Raw genomic sequence first — 20,652 nt, 5'->3', positions numbered from 1 at the left:
TTTTGCTGGCAATGTAACCCCATAAAATAAATGCAATTACTAATTTCTTATATCTAGAAAATATATTATTTTTAAAAACTTTATTTTTGCATTTTTAAATGAGTTTACAAACAAAATACAACAGGAAAATAAAATAATCATTGTTGCATGAGTATTTTGTACAAATGTATTTTTCTTTTCTCTCGTCGTTTTGCTGGTTTCTGATCGTCATAAAGATTGACTGACTGACTGAAAATACTCATTCAGATGAAAGCAGAGTACCTGATTATTGACCCAATTAACATTTCTTGAGATGAGGGGTTCAGGTCAAGGCAATTGAGATTTTAGGTGTGGATTCACTTCTGATTTACTGGGGGGGGGGACCTTTCTGAACTGTTATTTGGGTGCAGGAGGTTGAATTCAGCGTTGGTATAGTGCCCTGGTTGGGAATTTGCTGTGTCCGTGACGAATTAAGTTCCTGAATTAAATTTAAACTCTTCTGTATTTATTATTTCTGACATGGAGAGGTGAGTGGGGAAGTTCATCTCATTCATCTCATTCATTCATTCATTCAATGATCAAGTTGAACAGAAGCCAAGGAAAGTGAGATGGTTTCAACCTTAGTTGCTGTTTTTTTAAAGTGAGCAAAGAGTACAGCAGAAAACAATTTTGCTTATATGTTCTTTAAAGTTCATGCTATGTGCTTTATACTGAAACTGGACCACTCTTTGAGTAATGTTCTTTTCTAATACAGGATAAGAGAGGCATCATGGGTATAAAGTCCCGGCTGTGCACAACCCCTTCAGGCAGTATTTGTCAGATTACCCATCTTAGCATAGTTTCGAATGAAACTACTTTGTCTTTTGGCTCAACTGTTTTTCTTTGTTGAAACTTAACCTCAGACTGAAATGCAGTCAGACATTGTCCACAAGTAAGAACAAGCCAGTGGGTGTCAAGAAAAACAACTGTTCATTCTGTACCAGTACAGCAGCAAAGTTTGAGGGACAACTTTAATCAGTGGGGCTGAAAATTTAGGGGATAATTGTTTTTGAGTCAGCCATGGTTCTGATGTGATTCTATAATAGTAAATTGAATAAATGTTGAAGGCAGTGAGTAGGTAACTGTGTTAATAAAATTGCCTCGGTTCCTTCAATATGCAAGAAAGGCAGCTATATTAAGGTTGCCAATTAAGTTTAATAAATTTGCCATTAACAAAACCTTAATACATTAACAAAAGCCTTTCCAACACATTGAAGAAAGTGTGACACAGTGACCTACTCACAATTAGAAGAGAAGAGTCTTCCTCAATATGTTTTCATTCCCTAAGTAGGCATCCTACATTATGAGAAGAGGATTTATTATTTGTTAATACTCATGCCCCACAGCTCTTCTGATAAAGAAAACCCCAAGTGGCTGACAATAAATCAATTAAATAATAATAGCAGTAATGGACTATAAATATGGAATAGAGCCAGGATAAAACCCAGCGACTGTCCAGCGAATTAGGTTATAAAGGCCTGCCTGTATTGGGGTGGGGTGGGAGGGGGATTTACCAAAAAGGTAGTGCAGGTCACCCTTAGAGCTCCACAACATCTGAGAGAGCTTGTCATGACCCTCTTGTATGTCTCAGTGGATAAAGGGGAATCTTTGGAGAGAATGTGATCATTAAAGAACACAAGACTCAGTCCAAGTAGGACTTTCTGTGGTATCATTAGCACTTTGATTTTTGCCCCGAAGGCAGCCAGTGAAGCTAACATACTGTAGGTCTTGTATGCTGTTGCTTACCAACCCAGAAAAGAGTCACACTGCCGCCGTTTGCACCAGTTGTTTCTCCAGGCAGGCTCAAAGAGCAACTCTGCATAGACCACATTGCAGTAGCTGATCCTTGAAGTTATCAAAGCATAAATGAAGATTTCTGGACCCAGTTCTCTTGGAAAGGATATAGCCTTTTATCTATCTGTCTATCTATCTATCTATCTATCTATCAGATTTGTACACAGCCCCAAACTTCCGTCTCTGGGTGGTTAACAATAACATTTTTAAAAGTTTAAAACATACACAAAAACTTAAAATGATTTAAAAGCAAACACAGATTAAAACCTAAACAATTTTAAAAAGCTGAAAAAGCTTGGGTGAAGAGGTGGGTTTTTAAATGCTTTAAACAAATTGTAAGAGATGGGGAGGATCATATTTCAGTAGGGAACACATTCCACAATCTCGGGGCAGCAACTGAGAAGGCCCTCCCCCGTGTGGCCACCAGGCGAGCTGGCAGCAACTGGAGATGGACCTCTCCAGACGACCTCAATGGGTGGTGGGGCTCCTAATGAAGAAAACGTTCTCTTAAATACCTAGGGCCCAAGTCATTTTGGGATGTATATGAGTTGTAAGCCAAAAAAAGGCCCTTCTGGCCTCCACTGTCATCTGAACTTCTAGGGGCAGTATTGAGTCCAAGAACATTCCTAGACTGCAGAACCTTCTTTGTCAGGGAAAATATGATCCTATCTACTACAAGCAAACCCAGCTTCCTTTCCCTGTCCTGGATCACATGACCCTCCTGCTGTTATCCCTACCTGCTTCCCAGAGAAACCAAAGAAAAATGAAGAGATGTGGTCTACATACTGTTACTGAAGACAAAACTCCCTTTTAGTTTAATAACTGAAAAGCTGTACCCAAGGTGAGAGATCTGTCTTTGCAGATGAGCATTCAAAATCCTTAGAGAGAGTGGAGAGGAGAGAGGGAAGGAGTGTGTGAATCTCCTCAGATTCTTTCTTTTACTTTTCTGAGAAGCAGTCACGTGCAGTCTTTGATAAGTGGAAAAGATACAACTGGTATCTTTCCCCCCAAAGGTATATTTAACATAATGCTCAGTTGACCTCTGAAGCTTTGCAATGGGCTGGCTCTGAGCTGGTGGTAAAGGTAAAGTGTGCCATTGAGTCGTTGTCGACTCCTGGCGTCCACAGAGACCTGTGGTTGTGTTTGATATTATACAGGAGGGGTTTACCATTGCCGCCTCCTGCGCAGTATGAGATGATGCCTTTCAGCATCTTCGTATATTGCTGCTGCCCTATACAGGTTTTCCCATAGTCTGGGAAACATACCAGCGGGGATTTGAACTGGCAACCTCTGGCATGCTAGTCATGTCACTTCCCTGCTGCGCCATTGTTACTGCTGGTAGTTTGTGCTTAATCCTGCGAATGATGCAGGCTTTTATTCTTCTGGGATGCCAAATAGATACAGTCATCCTGCCTCCTTTTGAGGAACAGGACACATAGGGAGACATCAGTGACTGATGGAACTTGGGGAACTCTTGCACTTTAGAACCAAGAAAGGTTTAATGAGTAAAGTTGTCCTGGATCAGAATAAAGTTGCCCTGTAAAATTTCCATAGCAAAAACAATGTGGAAGAATCATTCTCATTAGAGAATGACCTTGAAAATAAACAATTGACAGGCTGTCGAGTACCATGATAAAGACCTTAGGACTAAAATTACCAGAGGAGAAAAAAATGCCCACTGGAGAAAAACTGACAGCCAAATTAGATAAACTGATTTCGGTTGAATGGCAGACTCCCACTTTCCCTCAAGTATATTATGAATAGAAGCTGAATGTTACCTTTAAAGGCCTTAAAGGCTTTGCCTGAAGCCGGGACGCAACTATAATAGGGCAAAGGGAGACAGTTGTCTGGGGGCCCACTGCCTTGGGGGCCTCAGAGGCAAGTCACATGACTGACTCCCCCAGCCGCGCACCCGCCCGGGCTTCCTTCAGTTGTATTCTTCCTCCGAAATTGATGTGAGTGTTAAGACCTGGAGCTACCAGAACAGCATGTCTTTCTCTAGTACCATTCAATGACTTGCATAGTCCACAGTTTACAAAACCTTTTTAAAAATAATTTATATATATATAAATTTTACAATGCTTTTTGTTACCACTATTCAGCTTCATTTAAGATTTCTTTACTTCATGAGCTGAGCTTCGGGGTGGGGGGCGGATTTTAAAATCTTGTCTCTGGGCCCATTCCAACCTTGCTATGCCCCTGGGCTGAAGCACTATATCTTTCTTGGATGTCTGCTGTTCTTCTTTATGCCAGGGCTGTGTTGAACAAATTCAGGTGGGAGGGCATTTCCCATTGCAAGTAAATCTGTAAACTATCCACACATGAGCAAATGCCCCTTGGCCTTTATGGGAGGTCAGGGGAACACTACTCACATACTCTGATTGATCCTTGATTTCACATGGGACCATTTCAGCAACTTGTTTTGAAGTAACATCAGACACCATAAAGTTAGTAGGTACAAGATACTGTCTTCAAGGAGTACGCATAGTCGTCGTTACTGTGTTACTCAAAAATGTTTTGTTGATTTGAGGTTTTCTGCTTGGGAACCCAGAACTAAACACTCAATTATCCAATATCGGCTGGACCTCAAGGCTGTGTTCCATAAATAGTCATCCATTAAGTAGGTTCCAAAGAGGGGAGATCTTCATCTTTAAGTAGCTCAGTACCGTAGCTGCATGATTAGAATTTCTATCCTGAAGCGACATAACAGCACCAAGGTTCAAAATCTTTATGATATCTATACATCTTTCAAAGCTACAGGCACTCACCTCCTCTTTGCTCTGACAACATCTGGAAGGACTGCTCGGTGGGCACATTGTTTGGTCTCACAGAAAAAGTGCTGCCTTAGTTTAACTTAACATTTCAGACTATTTCTTTTTTTTAAAAAATAGTTATACATATTTCAAAGACATCGTATTTCTTATGGTTGTATTGTGCTTGTTTTTAATCTTTTAATCAGATCTGTATTTTTATATTTTAGCTGATATTTTAATTTTTTTGAAATTTTTTGTGGTCTTGTTTTAACTTTTGTGTGAACCTCCTTGAGATTGTTTTAATGAAAGGCAGTATAGAAATCTAACAGTAAAACAATCAAATAAATATCTTCATGTCCCTGCTATTAAAGGTAACCCCCTCCTGCTGTCAAACTGGCCGTCGCCGGTTCTGTGCACATCCCTAGTCTTGAACCCTCAGCCCCAGGAAATATTTGTGCTTTGCGGTGGCACAGCGGGGAAATGCTTGACTAACAAGCAGAAGGTTGCTGGTTTGAATCCCCACTGGTACTATATTGGGCAGCAGCGATATAGGAAGATGCTGAAAGGCATCATCTGATACTGCGTGGGAGGAGGCAATGGTATACTCCTCCTTTATTCTACTAAAATGGTGCCGCAGGACTCTGTGGGTGCCAGGAGTCAAAATCGACTGGATAGCACACTTTACCTTTACTGCCATAGACCTTTCCAATACAGGAATTTTCCAGTCATCTTCTCTTTAGCCCAGAGAGTGATCATGAAGATTCTTGTGCAGTTGGCCAGCACATTTTGACCTTCAAGAAGGGTCTTTTTCCATTATTAGATGATGCCCTAATTAGTAGGAAATATGTTTTGCCTAGCAGTTTTACATCTGGTCTGTCATCCCTAGATGGGTCACAGATGATGTTGGCAATACTCTGTCACATTCTCCTGTCAAATGGTGTTTCAGCCAAGAAGGAGTGTGCAGATACCCACATGGAGATATTCAAACAGACTGGATGGCCATCTTTCAGGAATGCTGTACACCTTCCTGCGCTGAGCAGGGGGCTGGACTCCAGGGTCCTCTTCCACCTCTAAAAATCTGTTTCTGTGATAGACCTGAGCCAAAAGTCCAGGTCAGTTTTCTCATCAGCAACATCATTTGGTCATGAGACTCTAGTCTCTGCATGGGAATATGAGAGTTATCAAACCCATCCTTAGGTTGATGACTTGTATATCCAGGATGTGATTACTGCCTCCCTTGGTTCATTGAGAGAGATAAATTTTGCTTAGTTACAAATTTCTGTACTCTGAGGCAGTGAGAGCAACCATCTTGTTCCAAAATCCAGGAGGCTAGAAGGTTTCAACTCCCAGGATTGTCCTACCATTTTCTCCAGGTCCCCCCCCCACCCCCTTAGGAAGAAGAGGTACTATTTCAGATGGGATGACACTGCCTGCTGTCATCTCAGAGAATGAGAATTTACATGTAAACAAAAATTCCCTTTTTGTTGGTAATACAGTTAACCCAATCTGTCTTTTGTTTGAGTGGTTGAAGCGTAAATACCATGGTGAGTATTCATGGCTTAGTTTTTTAGAATGACAGATGGGCAGTCGGATGAGACATATCTCCAAGCAAAAATTCGTCTGTTCGTTGCACAATCCCTCATTCATTATTGCTATCCATTGGACAACTCAGTCACGCCATTCCCTGTAATACATGAGTGTAAAATTCCTTGGAAAGCTTTATTACCACAGTGTTTAACCCGATTGATAAATCTCCAGAAATGCCATTCCAAGTTAACTGCTTGCTTTCTAAAGTATTGCTTTTCTACTTCCCAGGTGTGTGTATGTGGGAAATCTTAATGCATGGTATAAAGCCCTTTCAAGGAGTGAAGAACAATGATGTGATTGGCCGCATTGAGAATGGCGAGCGGTTACCAATGCCTCCAAACTGCCCTCCCACTTTATACAGCCTTATGACCAAATGTTGGGCATACGACCCCAGCAGGCGGCCAAGATTTACGGAACTTAAAGCTCAACTCAAGTAAGAATCACATTCCCCCCCTACTGGAATCTAATTGCATGTTTTTAATATTTTATGGAAATGTTAACTTTGGCAGGATTGTGGGTTTTTGAGGGCGGGTGGCATTCTCTGGCAAACCAGATCATCATTGTGCTGATTACCCCTTGGAATAGCACCATTTTAAATTGAAGTCATAAAAAATAAACAACCTTGAAATAACTGAGATCTGAATCTAATAACAATTGTAATGAGACTGTTTGGCGTTTTACCCTTCCATCCAAGTATAATGTGTCAATGGGGACCCGTTAAATTCCCACCAAATGGTGTTTCTGGACCCACTAATGTTGATGGACAATATCAGTTATCCATTTCTTTAACACATGCCATTTTAAATGCATTGTCCATCTTATAACTTACTGAGTGTGTGTGTGTGTGTGTGTGTGTGTGTGTGTGTGTGTGTGTGTGTGTGTGGTGGGGTGGGGTAGGAGATCACACCCTCAGTTACATTTGGCTATGCAAATAGTACAAACTCTGCTTGTTCCTCAGCCTGGACCCTGGAACATGTGCATTTGCAGGGGCTGGATGTTCACCCAACTCCTCACTAGCATTCTAGCTTGTTTTTGTTTTTGTTTTTTAAGCAAAGTTCTTGCATGTCTAGAAGTAAACATAATCTCCTGTTTTTAGCTGACCAGCATTTAAATAGCGTCCCAGAGTCTCTCTCTTTTTTTCTTCTTGTCTGCATAAAGGTCTCTTGGCCTTGCTTGTACCCCATAAAGGCTATGTCAGCCCTTTCAGTCAGAATGGTTGAGAATTCTCCTTTGGTGATGCAACCTTGGACAGCCATAGGATAACATATTTCAAACCTTATGTTTTCATGAACTTTCAAAACCAAGCCATCTCTCAGTGGTTTAGAAGACTTTTTTTAAAAAAATTGTTATTGTCATTCTTTTTTTGTGGTGGGGAAATACCTTCCAGGAGGAAGGAGTCTTCCCTTGCTATAGGCTTTTTAAAAATGGTGTTTATTGGGAAGAAGCAGGAAAGATTAGCACCTGATGTGAAAGTAGAAAGGTTTAAAAGGAAAAAGAACAAGGCCTCAACAGAAGCTGTGACAGAACACCTTCTCTCAGGCTTCTGTGAGTTTGACACTCTGTCACTCTTGATCCTGGGAGGGCAGGGAAAAGCAAAGGGTGAGCCAGCGCTTGTTGAGCTTCCCTGTTGTTAAGCATCCCTGCCCATAGGGATGGCTTATGGCAGGAAGCTTGTATGTCTGTTTTTATTTATATACCTTCTGCTTGAGGTGTAGCTTTAGATGTTCTGGATATCCTGTCCTGCTTCTGATGATGCAATTGTTCCAGGAATGGTAGAAAGAGATGAAGAAAGCGAAGAAAAGAGGTGTTGGAGTAACTATGCACATCTCTCAGCAGGGTTATGGGGTTAATGAAATAATTGGTCTTCAACTGGTGAATTGCAGCCCAGCTTGAGGTGTATCATTGTAGGTGCCCACCATTGCCTTCTTTTGGCTTCTGCTTCTTTAAAAAAAATTTCTAATCACGCTTTCCGTCTTTATAATCCATGGAGCAGCTTACAGCATAAAAACAATGCAATTAAAAACTGCTAAAAATAATATTGTGAAGGCAGCAGCAAGAGATTTTTGTTATTCAACTCCTTGCCTCGAGTCTATCTAGTAGTGAAATGTGAATGTTTTGTTGGTTAGGTTTATATTCCATCCTTTCTTCAAGGAGCTCAAGATGGTATATGTGATTTTTCTCCTCTTCCCCTATTTTGTCCTCACAACAACTCTGTGTGTTATGTTGGACTGAGAGATTGTGACTGGCCCAAGATCAGTAAGCTTCATGGCTGAGCAAGGAATCGTAGCTGCCCTTCTTAATTTAACTTGAGTTTCTGGTGAGCTGTGGAGCTTCATTGTATTCCGCTATTAGAAGTACATCTGAGTGATGTGTACTTAACTTATTTATTCTTAAGTGAAGAGGAGAAATTACTCTTGTTGCAGAGAAGAGGACCTGAGGCTTGCAGGGAATGGGATTCCCAAGAGCACTCGGGGAGTTCATACCCAAGCTGAAAATTTCATTCCCTAGTCCGTACCCAGCTCTGTATCCATTTCATCACACTGGCCTGAAGAATGTCCAGAAGATTTCATATAGCAATGAAATGCAATCCCCTTTGGGGGGCAGGGTGTGCACAGCAAAGTTGAACTGTGGCTAGGATCCTGGTATTGGGCTGAAAATGCTTTCCGATAACTCCTTAAAATTAGTTGTTGAAACTGTTTTAAGGAAATGCCTTCAAGCTGCTTTAGGATCTGGCAGAAATGAGCTGCATGACAAGACATGCTTCTTTTCTTACTTTGTGCTACAAATAACATTCAGTTTGGGAAAATATGGCTCAATCTGACTTTCCTGACCTCCTCTGAATTCTATCCTTAAAATGTGAAGAGTGCTTCAGAGCAGCTGTACAGAAGGACACTCAAAAATATCTCTAGACGTTCCGCCGTGCCCATCTATGGACTGACCCTCTGGATGGCCAAACAAAGGCAGTTTTATGTGTTATTTTTAATCCTTTGCTTTGAACAGATTGAAATGTCTCAGAGTAATTTCCATTTCATGCTCTTTTTTTGCCAGTGTAGAGACATCCATCTGAGGACTGACTCCGTTTCAGATGAGGAGAATTTGGGGGCAGTATTCACTGGGAGTTAGTCCAGGAATCTGTTTTCAGTGCCAGAGGTCAGCCTAGCTTTTGGATTTGCAACAGAATAATAATAGAGTGCTTTTGAGAATGGGTGGAGTGTACATGCTGGCTATTACATATGGAATTAGGGACTTGATCAGCATCTAGTTTTGTCAGAGTTCCATTTTGCAAGGGAGGGGATAGGATGGTGTTGGTTAAGGTCCCTTGAAAGTGATTTGCTGACAATTTTGAATACCCCAATCTCTGCTCTCCTCTCTCTTTTATCAGCTGAGCAGCCAGTTTTGGTTCCAAATTGCTGATCCTTCGATCAGGGTAGGAAGGCATGACTTGATTCCTCACTTTTCTTGTTTTAGAAATCAAATATTTTCAGAACCTCACATCTTCCTAGGACATAAGCAAAGCTGCTTAAGAGGGAGCAGGGATGGATGTGTGTGTGAGCACCTTTTTAGGGCATAATTTTAGAAATATATGGCTTAATTTGAAGGGAAATTATGATCCTAAATTTGATAAATGTCATGAATTCCTGCTACATCTGTTTAGACTTAATTGACATTTATATGCAGTTGTCAGAGACACCATTGATATTAGCACAGAGAGATTGGCAGAGAAGTGGCTAAGAATGAATGAACAACTCCCTTTTAGGTGATGGTGGCAGGTATTTTTTTTACTTTGCTGCATGTTTTCATTGTTTTGGTTTTAGTCTGTCTCTTTGACTTGTGGCCTTTTCTCCACCTGTGCTCAAGTCTATAGTGAGCCACCTTAAAAAAAAAAAAAGCCTTGAGAAATAATTGGTTAAATAATTGTGCCCATTGAGATCTCTTTCTCAGGCTTTGCAGTTGAATGCAGAATATGAGTAAAATAAGATGGCTCTTAAAGTGAAGCTGCTGCGGGGGTTTGATTGTTATCAAGGGCTTGAAAACCAGTGGGACAGATTTCCTTGCAGCTTAAAAAGAGGAATGGAATGGGACTTCCTCAGCCATAGTTATGCCAGTCAGCCCTGTTTTTATCTCAAGAGAGTTCAAGGTGCTTTGAGAGAGGGATTGCTCTCACGTGGTGCACACTCATCCCACTTTTGCCTCTGCTTAACAGATTTTCCATATATTTGCAGTGTTGCAACAACTTCTTGACCAGGGATGAAACAGGTGTGTGTACCCTGGGAACCTAAGCTTCTGCAGTTTGAGCTCACTTTAAAACTGTTGTTTTTGTCCCCAGCTCTGTTCTACCTGCTTGTTCCTGGGACACACACACATCAAAACAATTTGCACGATGTGGCTTAGACTACTTCTGGTTTATGTTGCAATTTTTGTTTTGTTTTTTTAGTCTGGAGTCTGCTGAGTGATGAATTGAGATTGCAGGACTGCATATTTGAAATCCACTTATTTTCAGCAACTACTTTTAAATACATTGCTATCTCACTTTCCGCCTCTTACACCCCTGGGGAAGTTGCAGAGTGGTTTTATGTTTGGCAGACCAAAAAAGTATAATTTAATAGCCAATCAAAAGGAATTTATTTTTTGAAATGAGCAGTGGACCAAGGCAACTGATCTCATGCCTTTCATTACTTATTCCAGGCAGTTAACGGGGGTGGGAGAGCTAGACAAGGGAGGATGTAAACTCTGAACAGCCTGACTGGCATCCAAAGCACAGGAGTTGCTCTGGTGCCAAGCTGATTATTAGCTTGTGGCTCTGGAGAGACCAATGTGGAAGTGATCAGATCAGCTTTGAACTAGGAAGAATCCAGGTAGTGTAGGATTCTGTAGCTGCTTAGCAAATCTAGGCAGTCACATCCCAAGTATTTACAAGATGGCTAATATCCAAGCTTGATGATTTCCATAGCGGAAAGGGGAGGGAGTTTCTGATGAGGCAGCAAGACTTTCAGGTAGACACTTCAAGTGGTAAGTCGCTGAGTAACAGAAGTTAAATTTGAATAAATTTTATTTTGGTTCTCTGTTGGGGGAGCAGATATCACTGTTGTGGTTTAATTTAAGCTTTGTCTGCTAGTTACTGTTAAGAGTGAGCAACAAAAAACATTCAGTTTTAAGAATTCCAGATTATATTTAACTTGCTGTGAGAACTGAAGTCCGTCTGTCTGTCTCTCCTCCATAAAAGAGACAATCCAAAGCATGTATCTGAGATTTGATTGTCTTGTTTTCCATGTGGAGTAGAATGTTTTCATGCAAGTATGTGCTTGATTAATTGCCTCAATATAATTACACTGGTGCCATTTCATCAAAAAGAATGTGAATATATATGTAATGTTCTTCTGGGGGATCACCCGTAATTTTCTAAATATATCTCTCATTGCCATGTGTCTTGGTGTTTTAAGAGTCTTGTTTCAAAACCCAGTGGCTAATTCCGCAAAGGCATGTCTTTCCCCCTCCCCACCCCCACTTGCCCTCCCCATTATTAGTCGTATAAACTCTAACCTTTTCTATTGCTGTCTAAAAAGAAGACATATTTGTCTAGCAAATTCCTCACTAGTCTGCAGTCTGGAACCATTGGTTTGGGGAATGTGCTTGGAGGAGACTTAAGGACGGCATCTATTACTCTCTGAGCCAGAATGTCATTTATCTTCAGTGCAGCACTTATTTTCTCCTTAGTACAATACTGGAGGAAGAGAAGCTGCAGCAGGAAGAACGAATGAGAATGGAATCGAGGCGACAAGTGACAGTGTCCTGGGATTCAGGAGGATCGGATGAGGCTCCTCCCAAGGTACTGAAGATGAGTGTGTGTGTGTTTGTGTGTATGTCTCCTTTATACTTAAGCAGTATAACTGCTTTGTTCTGTTAGCCTCTTAACACAGGGATGAACAACGCATAGACCACCTACAGACTAAACTTTTGTGGCCCCTGTTAAAATTTGGCCAGTTGCAAATTTCTTTAAAACTACAGCAGCAACAAACAAACTTATTTCTATTCCTTATGGTTGTGAATGTACTTCTGAAAAACCTGGTGGAAAGAGTGCTAAAGATAATAGAAATAAAAAGCGGCACAAATATTTGGTTTTCAGTTTGCATGACTAATAAATGACGTGGTTTAATGTCATCTTGAAGTTTTTTCACATTATCGAGTAAGAAATTTAAAGTAAAAAAAGCATTAAGTATAATAAATTGACCATGTTCATGAAAGTGATATCTATGATGCAAGTTACATCTATCATGTATGTTAATTAGTCATTTGTTAGCTGAAATTCACAGTGTCATTCCACCAGTCTAGATCCATGATACATGTCTAATGGAGTCCTCTGGCTTAACCTCCTCTGTTAAAACTTATATACTTTGACTTCCTGACCCATTTTCATCGTGTTAGCTGCTTAGCTGGCACTTGAGCAGACTCTTGATAGGTCCTCTTAAAGCTCTGAGTATCTCTAAAGGACATTAACTAGATCTGATCGCCTTTGCAGTTTTGGTGTTGCTAGATCAGGTATTTAGCCAGCCACTGTTCTCTCTGCTCACGTCTCTTCTTTTAGATTCCTTCTTCTTGGGAACACAGCTCATATCATTTTGCCTGAGGCTTAAACATTTTTATTTTCGTCTTGTCTGTCTTTTCATAAATAACTGGCTGGTGAGTCCCTGAAAGCCATAAAGTTCTGTTTACGACTTAATAGCAAGTAATTTAGGAATGAGTTCATTCCATTCTGTTTTATGCTGGGCAGATTCTTTGCTCTGTGGATGACAGGAGTGTTTTCTAACGTATTTTGCTTACATCTGTTTTCCCTTCATCAGCCTGTCTCTCAGCATATCTGCTTTGGGCTGCTTCCCACCACCCCTTGTTTATCCACACACACACACACACACACACACACACACACACACACACACACACACACACCCGCCCATCATGTCTTTCTGCAGCCGCTTTTAAAAATGTATCTTATAAGCCTATGCATTGGGAACAAGACAAGCAAGCCTGGATCATTGCTCATCTCACAGGATCTGGTCCCAAAGTCTTTGCACTTGACTCCAGATAGGAGAAACTGGACTCCAGATAGGATCAAATCCAGGGCGAAGGTGAAGTGAGATAGTGTCTGAAGGGAAGACTGGAGAGATTGTTAAGCCAAGTAGATGGGCCATGGAGATACTTGGCGGGGGCGTGATTCCAAAGGCAGGCACAGGAAGACCGCTCTCTGCTCTTGGAGAGCAGGCTGTGCAACTGTCCTAAAAGCTCTTTGCTGCTCAGCTAGTGACAGGCCAGGGCCATTCTAACTATGGCGGTCAGAACAGCCCAAACTTCATTTGCATCCCAGCAGGAGGAGGGTTGGGAAGAAAGTCCTAACAGTCTGTTAAGAAAGTAATGGAATTGGCTTTGAACTGCTCTAAAGCCTGGATCTCTGAGTTCCTGAGCTCACATATCCTTGTAGAATTAATATATAATATGCTTGTGTTGCTTTCTTGCTACAGAATGAAAGAATGGAACAGTAGGCTTAATTATCACTTTCCCCTAAACAAATTCCAAAGCCAGATTTCCCCTCCTAACACTCCGTAGTCTTACCTGACAAAATCTTGTTCCCTTTGCCAATTCTGAACTGAACTGACTCCGCCCTGGTCTAACTTGCAGAACATGAAGGATTCTTCTCTCTCAGCCTTCTTGAGCTCACACCAGGACGCAGCTGAAGGGTTGCTTTTCCTGAGGAACTCCTTTCCTCCATGCCCTTCCTTTGGCTGCTCCTTCTGGGTCTTGATAGCTCCGCCTCCTTTTTCTTCTCCTAGCCACCCTCTGGTTCTCCTGGCCAACTACAGGGGTTTCCTGCTCTCCTAGGATGCTGCTTCTCTTCTACTGAGGTAACTAAAAAAACCAAAAACACCCCTCTCCCACCGTCACTCAGAGAGTACCTGCTGATTGGAGGGTAGGCTCGTGGATCCAGCTTCTGATTCATCCAGAACTTTGTTCTCTTGTTTTCTCTCTTTTTGCATCCAATCCATATTCATCCACTTTCAAGGCATCCAGTTTGCTTGTTTGGAGGTGATCAGAATTTACCTCCAAGTGCCTTCCATAAACTTCATCTACTAGTGACTGAGGAGTCCCAAAATGTAGATCAACCTTTCACTTTGGGCTGTAGTCTTTTATTTCTCTCCCTTATGCAGATCATGTTAAAAAACAAAACAAATTATAAACAAAAAAATTAACTCTGTAAAGGCTAAGTCAAAGTGAATTCTCCACAGTATGCCTTTGGCATTTGTTGGTGGCCCTCTGGCATCCTGGCTTAGCTGGTCAAAACAGCAAAGTTTTGCATTCCCACCCCTTTCCCACTCATCCTCCTCCTGAGTTTGAGAGGTGTGTGTGTGGGGAGTGGGAGGGTTTCTTGGCTGTGCTCAGTGAAAGCGCCCTGCGCACCTTGACTGAGCATGGCCAAACTACCAAGAGAGAAAAGTGGAGAAGGGGCTTCCCTGGCCATGCTCAGCAGAAGAATGAGTGCCTCCACAGAACATGGCCAAGCCACCAAGCCCGGTGCTTTTCTCTCTTGCTTCAGAGCAGGAGGAAAGTGGAGCTTAGCTGTTTGACTATGCTTTCTGACAGGGACAGGTGACCAAGGCTGGTTAACAGTTGTGGAATGCTGAAAATTGCCCTTTCTCATCCCTTAAAAACCGGTATCTGTAATAAAAATGCCCTGAGTTCTGGTTTTGTTTGATTACACACATTCTATTTTGTAAATTTTAAACTGTTTTATATTGTGTGTTAAACTTTGTACACCACCTACGAATGTACATATTAGGTGGTATAAAAACATGAAAAATAAAAATATATACATTTAGTTGTTTATGACTTCTGGAACACGCATTTCATGACCAGATGAAATGTTTAGGATAATTTGTGCGTGTTGTCATTATACCAGTAACAAGGTTCTTGCTTATTTTAAGAGTTCACATTCTGACACATGGAAATACTCATTGTTCAAAACATGATCTTCTGTTTATATAACTGAAAGGCTGTTGACTTGAAAGACAGTTATCAATTCACCATATTTCAGGCTTCAGAATACTCTTGACATTTGTAGCCCTTGAATTATTTCCAAACATCTTGCGTAAATAGAGGCCAATTCCAGTGGAGAATCATTCCTGTGAGTTTACTTCTTTTGTGTAATGATATATGTGTCTGAATGTGCATCAGTGAATCTTGTGAGTGCCAGTGGCATGGATTTTATCCCCATATTAATCTGACAGTTAATCGTCAGGTGACTGTAGAGATGAAGCCGCGTGAGCTCTTGAGCAGCTACTCATTCAGTATTAGAAAGATCTCAGTATTAGAAAGAGAAAATACTCATTCAGTATTAGAAAGAGAAAAGGCAAGAATAACTAATAGAATGGATGGATGGGAGAGGAACGGATAACATTTTGACTGGAAATGGCATCGAGTTATTCCAAACTGACACCAATGTAATGTGGAGGTACAAAAATGGGAAGGTTTCAGAGGACCAGCAGGATGAAAAGCCCTAAGAAAATACTTGATTCGGTGGAACACGATATATATGTTCAGCTACCTTCCATGGGGATGAAAACATGATAAAATTACATCTTAAGTGGCCTTAACAGTGAAAGTATTTATAATAAATGAGTCTCTGGCACGAAAAACAACTTGTCAACTGATAATTGTCCATATTCCTTACTTCAGTTCTTGTAAGAAAGCAAGAGCAGCATCCCCCAACTATATTTTGAGTCTGCAGAGGGAACAGGGGAATCAACAAACATTGCCCTTCTCTGTGTGTGTAAGCAAAAGTGTTTCACTCACACATGTCCTTTGTATTTTGCCTGTAGTGCTCATATGTGCTGTACCTTTACAGTTGCAGAAATAGTAAAGCTGGCATTTGCCTTAGGCAGGTGAGGTTGGCATCTGAATCTGCTACTACTACTAAAGTAAAGTTGTGCTGTTGAGTCGGTGTCAACTCCTGGCAACCACAGAGCCACGTGGTTTTATTTGGTAGAATACAGGAGGGGTTTACCATTGCCATCTCCTGTGCAGGATGAGATGATGCCTTTCAGCATCTACCTATATCGTTGCTGCCCAATATAGATGTTTCCCATAGTCTGGGAAACATACCAGCAGGGGATTCAAATCAGCAACCTCTTGCTCCCTAGGCAAATTACTTCCCCGTTGTGCCATTAGGTGGCACTACCACTACTATTAGTATTTATATACTCCTCTTCAACCAAAGTTCTCAAAATTGTTTACATAGAAAAATAAATAATACATAAATAAGATGGCCCCCTGCCCCAAAGTGCTCACAATCTAAAAAGAAACATAAGACAGATACCAGCAACAGCCACTGGAAGGATGCTGTGCTGGGTTGGATAGGGCCAGTTGCTCTACCCCTGCTAAATATAAAAGAATCACCCCTTCAAAAGGTATCTCTTTGTTCAGTTAGCAGGGGTAAATAACTAAATATATCTTTCTAAATATATAAATGAAAATAATACTTTCCTTTACTATTATGTGTATTTTGCTTCATATATTTTACTCGAATAGTTTTGTTTTGTAGTGAAAGTTGTTTTCTCCCTCTATGTTTAGCCCAGCCGACCTGGTTATCCTAGTCCACGTTCCAGTGAAGGATTTTATCCTAGTCCCCAGCATATGGTACAGCAGCCCAATCATTACCAGGTAAAAAAACACACAGTGCTCTTATGTAACTGCTTTAATACCTCATCTCTTTAATAGAATCTCTTCTCCTGCAACTATTTCAGGGGCATTTACTTGCAGGAATTGTCCACATGTTGTTGGTGGGCCGTAGACAGTCCTGAGACATTTTTGTAAGAGTTTTAAGCATCTGAATATCTAGTACAAGAGCCTACATGGTAGAGTGGCTAGAATGTTGGACTATGACTGGGAAGACCTGAGTTCAAATCTCTATTCAGCCATGAAACAAACTGGGTGACTGTGGGCCAGTGACTTATCTCTCAGCCTAACCTACCTCTTGGGGTTGTTATGAGGATAAGCATAATTATGTGCACTGCTCTGGGCTCCTTGGAGGAAGAGCAGCATATAAATTAAGTAAACAGTACTACAGTTATTAATGTTAAACATTGATGAAGCCAATTGTAATCCCAACACTATGCAAAGAAGTAACACCATTCCTACCAATGGGATGTAACATCTTTTCAGAGGGATAAAAGTTGTGTTCAATACAATTTGCATATATTTGCTGGTTCTACATAATTTATTCTGTTTCTGATTTGTTAATTCTCAGCCCACTCATTCCCAGCTTCTGAGGCAGTACCCACATGCTTCTGAGATTTTTCATAACTGAGAAGGATTTTTTTTAAAATTAATTAAAGCAGAGTTGCTCAGGATGGTCAATCTGTAGCTGAGGAAAGATTTATACACTTGCACTTTGTGATTGTGGAATTGCCAGTATGCAGAGCTCTGGACAAGCATCCCTAAAGGAAAACAAATTCAGTCCCCAAGAAAAAGTAATTGCCAACTCACTGACAACAGTAGTAAAGATTATACTTGCCCCTGATCTTACTAAAGGGGGAACACAAACATAGAGGAATGACTCCACAAGGATTGTGACGTTCAAGATTGAGGAAATTGACCCCTTATGTAAAAGCTTGAGGAAAAAGAATAAAGGCCACATCCAGACTGGTTAGTCATGACTTGACTCGTTGATTTCAGTGGTGCTTAGTTCATTTTGATGAACTTAATCACCACTAATATCAATGGGATTTGGTCATACGTCACTTAGTCTGGATGCTGCCCAAAGTCTGAACAAATTCTGCGCTAGGTGGAAGCCATTTGTTAATATACTGGAACTGGAATGCCAAAGATTTTAGATTTTCCCCCTCATAATTGTTGTTTGAATATTGTTGCATTTATATTTATACTTAAAACGTTGCCTTGAATATATGCATGAATATGCATTCATTCATTCATTCATTCATTCATTCAATTTCTATACCGCCCTTCCAAAATGGCTCAGGGTGGTGTACAATTAAAAAAGAATGATTAAAATCAATCAACAATAAAAGCAGAGATTATAAAACACCATAAAACAATAATTAAATGATCAGAACAATTTAAAAACGCTGAAAAACCAGGTTACAACATTAAAAACTCTTTACAACAATTTAAAAACCCTGGAAGGCCAGGCCAAACAGATAGGTCTTAAGGGCTCTCCTGAAGGCCAATAAAGAGTTCAAATTACAGATTTCTGCAGGGAGTGCATTCCACAGTCCAAGAGCGGCTACAGAGAAGGTTTGCCTCCGAGTTGCCACCAGACATACCGGTGGTAACTGGAGAAGGCCCTCCTCAGATGACCTTAACATGCGGTGGAGATCATGTAGAAGAAGGTGCTCTCTAAGGTAACCTGGAAGTAATAACCAGCTCTTTGTGTTCTGCCCGGAAACATATCGGCAGCCAGTGTAACTGTTTCAGAACAGGCATAATATAGTCTCTCCGAGTTGCCCCGGAGACCAGTCTGGCTGATGCATTTTGAACTAACTGAAGTTTCCAAACTACGTACAAATGCAGCCTCATGTAGAGCGCATTGTAGTAGTCAAGCCTGGAGGTTACCAGCTGGTGCACCACTGTTTTGAGGTTGTCCTCTTCAAGGTTGTCTGATTCAACAAGCTGTTGAATCAGCCGAAGCTGATAGAAAGCACTCCTGGCCATAGCCTCCACCTGAGATACCAGGGCGAGGCCTGGGTCCAGGAGTACTCCCAATCTCCATATCTGCTCCTTCCGGGGGAGTGTAACCTCATCCAGCACAGGGAGATCTAATTCATTCCTCAGATTCTGAGCCCCTACAATGAGCACCTCCGTCTTGCTTGGATTCAGTTTCAATTTGTTATCCTCATCCAGCCCATTACTGCCTATAGGCAGGCATTTAGGGAATGAACACCATTTCCTGATGATGCAGATGAAAAGGAGAATGAAAAGGAGAAAATGACACATTTGGGCGTCATCAGCCAATAATACCCAGCACCAAATCTCCTGATGACCTCACCCAGCGTTTACATGTAGATATTAAAAAGCATTGGTGACAGAATTGAGCCCTGAGGGACTCCATATAACAGCTCCTGTTTTGAGGAGCAACTGTCACCAAGCTCCACCATCTGGAATCTACCCGAGAGATAGGAGCAGAACTACTGCAAATCAGTGCCCCCTATCCCTAAGTCCCCCAGGCAATCCAGAAGGATACCATGGTTGATGGTATCGAACACTGCCAAGAGATCCAAAAGAACCAACAGAGTCATACTCCATCTGTCAATTCTCCGGTAGAGATCATCCATCAGGCCGACCAAGGCTGTCTCAAAACCCCATAGCCAGCTCTAAAGCCAGTTTGAAATGGGTCTAGATAATCCGTTTCCTCCCAAACCGCCTGGAGGTAGTCAGCCACCACCCACTCAATCACCTTGCCCAACCAAGGGAGATTGGCCTATAACTATCCATTGCTAAGGGGTCCAGGCAAGGCTTCTTAAGAAGTGGTCTAACGATTGCCTCCTTCAAATAAGAAGGCACCCTACCCTCCCTCAGCGATGCATCTATGATATTAACAAGGCCACCTCCAACAATCTCCCTGCTAGATAGAAGCAGCCAAGTCAGGCAAGGATCTAGAGAAGAAGTGGTAGTGCCTCTATATTTGTAATTGTTGTATCTAATGACTTCCTCTTTTTAAAAATCAGTAGAATTTTTAAAAATTCTCTTTTTAAATATCACTAGATAAAGAAAAGGAGAGTGAGACTGGCATGTGGAGATTCAGTTGGTGCCAGAGGTCCATACAGTTCATGGTTGTGGAAGCAGCTAGGAAAGACTTTTCTAGAGAATATTTTGAGGAGGAGCTAGGAGGAAGGGGCTCAGTGGATAGGCGAGGAGGCTGCTCCATGTGTAGGAAACAACAGCACCGTGAGCCATATCAGGAGATGGTGAACAGTGCTGATGATAGCTGAGGAGCTTGTGCAAACGTAGTAGGAGCAAAAAAAGCACACTGGGAGTTGAGAGAGAGAACAACATGTAGTCTGGGAAGAGAGGGGAATAAATGCAAGTTTAAGCACCGTAACCAAAATGTTAATAATTTGCTCACATGGGGCTCCCCATGAATCTCAATGGCACGAGTGAGCCTGCCCACACAAAGGGATATGCACGCAGATGGACTCAGGAGAAACCATTCCAGGAGACGGAGCTCCTGGGCCTGCAACAGGATGAAAGTGAAGGACTACAAGCTTGAAGGAGATGCAGAGAGCACAGGGGAAAGCAGTGCAGATTTTGAAAGGAGCGATTTGAGCATAGTGGCACCACCATTGACATCTAGGGCCAAACTATTCATGACATTTTAGTTTGGCCCTACATGTTTGAAGTTGTTTTTGTTGTTGTTTTTGTTGTTGTTGTTGTTGTTGTTGTTTTTAAAGCCAATGGAAGCTTCCCTTCCCTTCATGCCAGGGGCAAGATTTTTATT

At 41.4% G+C, this 20,652-nt stretch overlaps 1 protein-coding gene across 6 annotated transcripts in view; it reads left to right on the top strand.

Annotated features, from left to right (window-relative positions):
• Positions 1 to 20,652, top strand: part of PTK2 (protein tyrosine kinase 2) — a 358,217-nt gene that overhangs the window by 292,525 nt on the left and 45,040 nt on the right. For all 6 annotated transcript variants that reach the window (XM_053243262.1, XM_053243261.1, XM_053243260.1 and 3 more), the window contains 3 exons: positions 6,381 to 6,585; positions 11,868 to 11,979; positions 16,770 to 16,859. In XM_053243262.1, coding sequence (XP_053099237.1) covers positions 6,381 to 6,585; positions 11,868 to 11,979; positions 16,770 to 16,859 — 407 coding nt within the window. The remainder of the gene's footprint in view (positions 1 to 6,380; positions 6,586 to 11,867; positions 11,980 to 16,769; positions 16,860 to 20,652) is intronic.

Source organism: Hemicordylus capensis, chromosome 4 (genome assembly GCF_027244095.1).
Source record: "Hemicordylus capensis ecotype Gifberg chromosome 4, rHemCap1.1.pri, whole genome shotgun sequence".
In the NCBI taxonomy this organism is placed as follows: Eukaryota; Metazoa; Chordata; class Lepidosauria; order Squamata; family Cordylidae; genus Hemicordylus; species Hemicordylus capensis.
The sequence above is the reverse complement of the archived record's forward strand: the minus strand, read 5'-3'. Positions and strand labels throughout refer to the sequence as shown.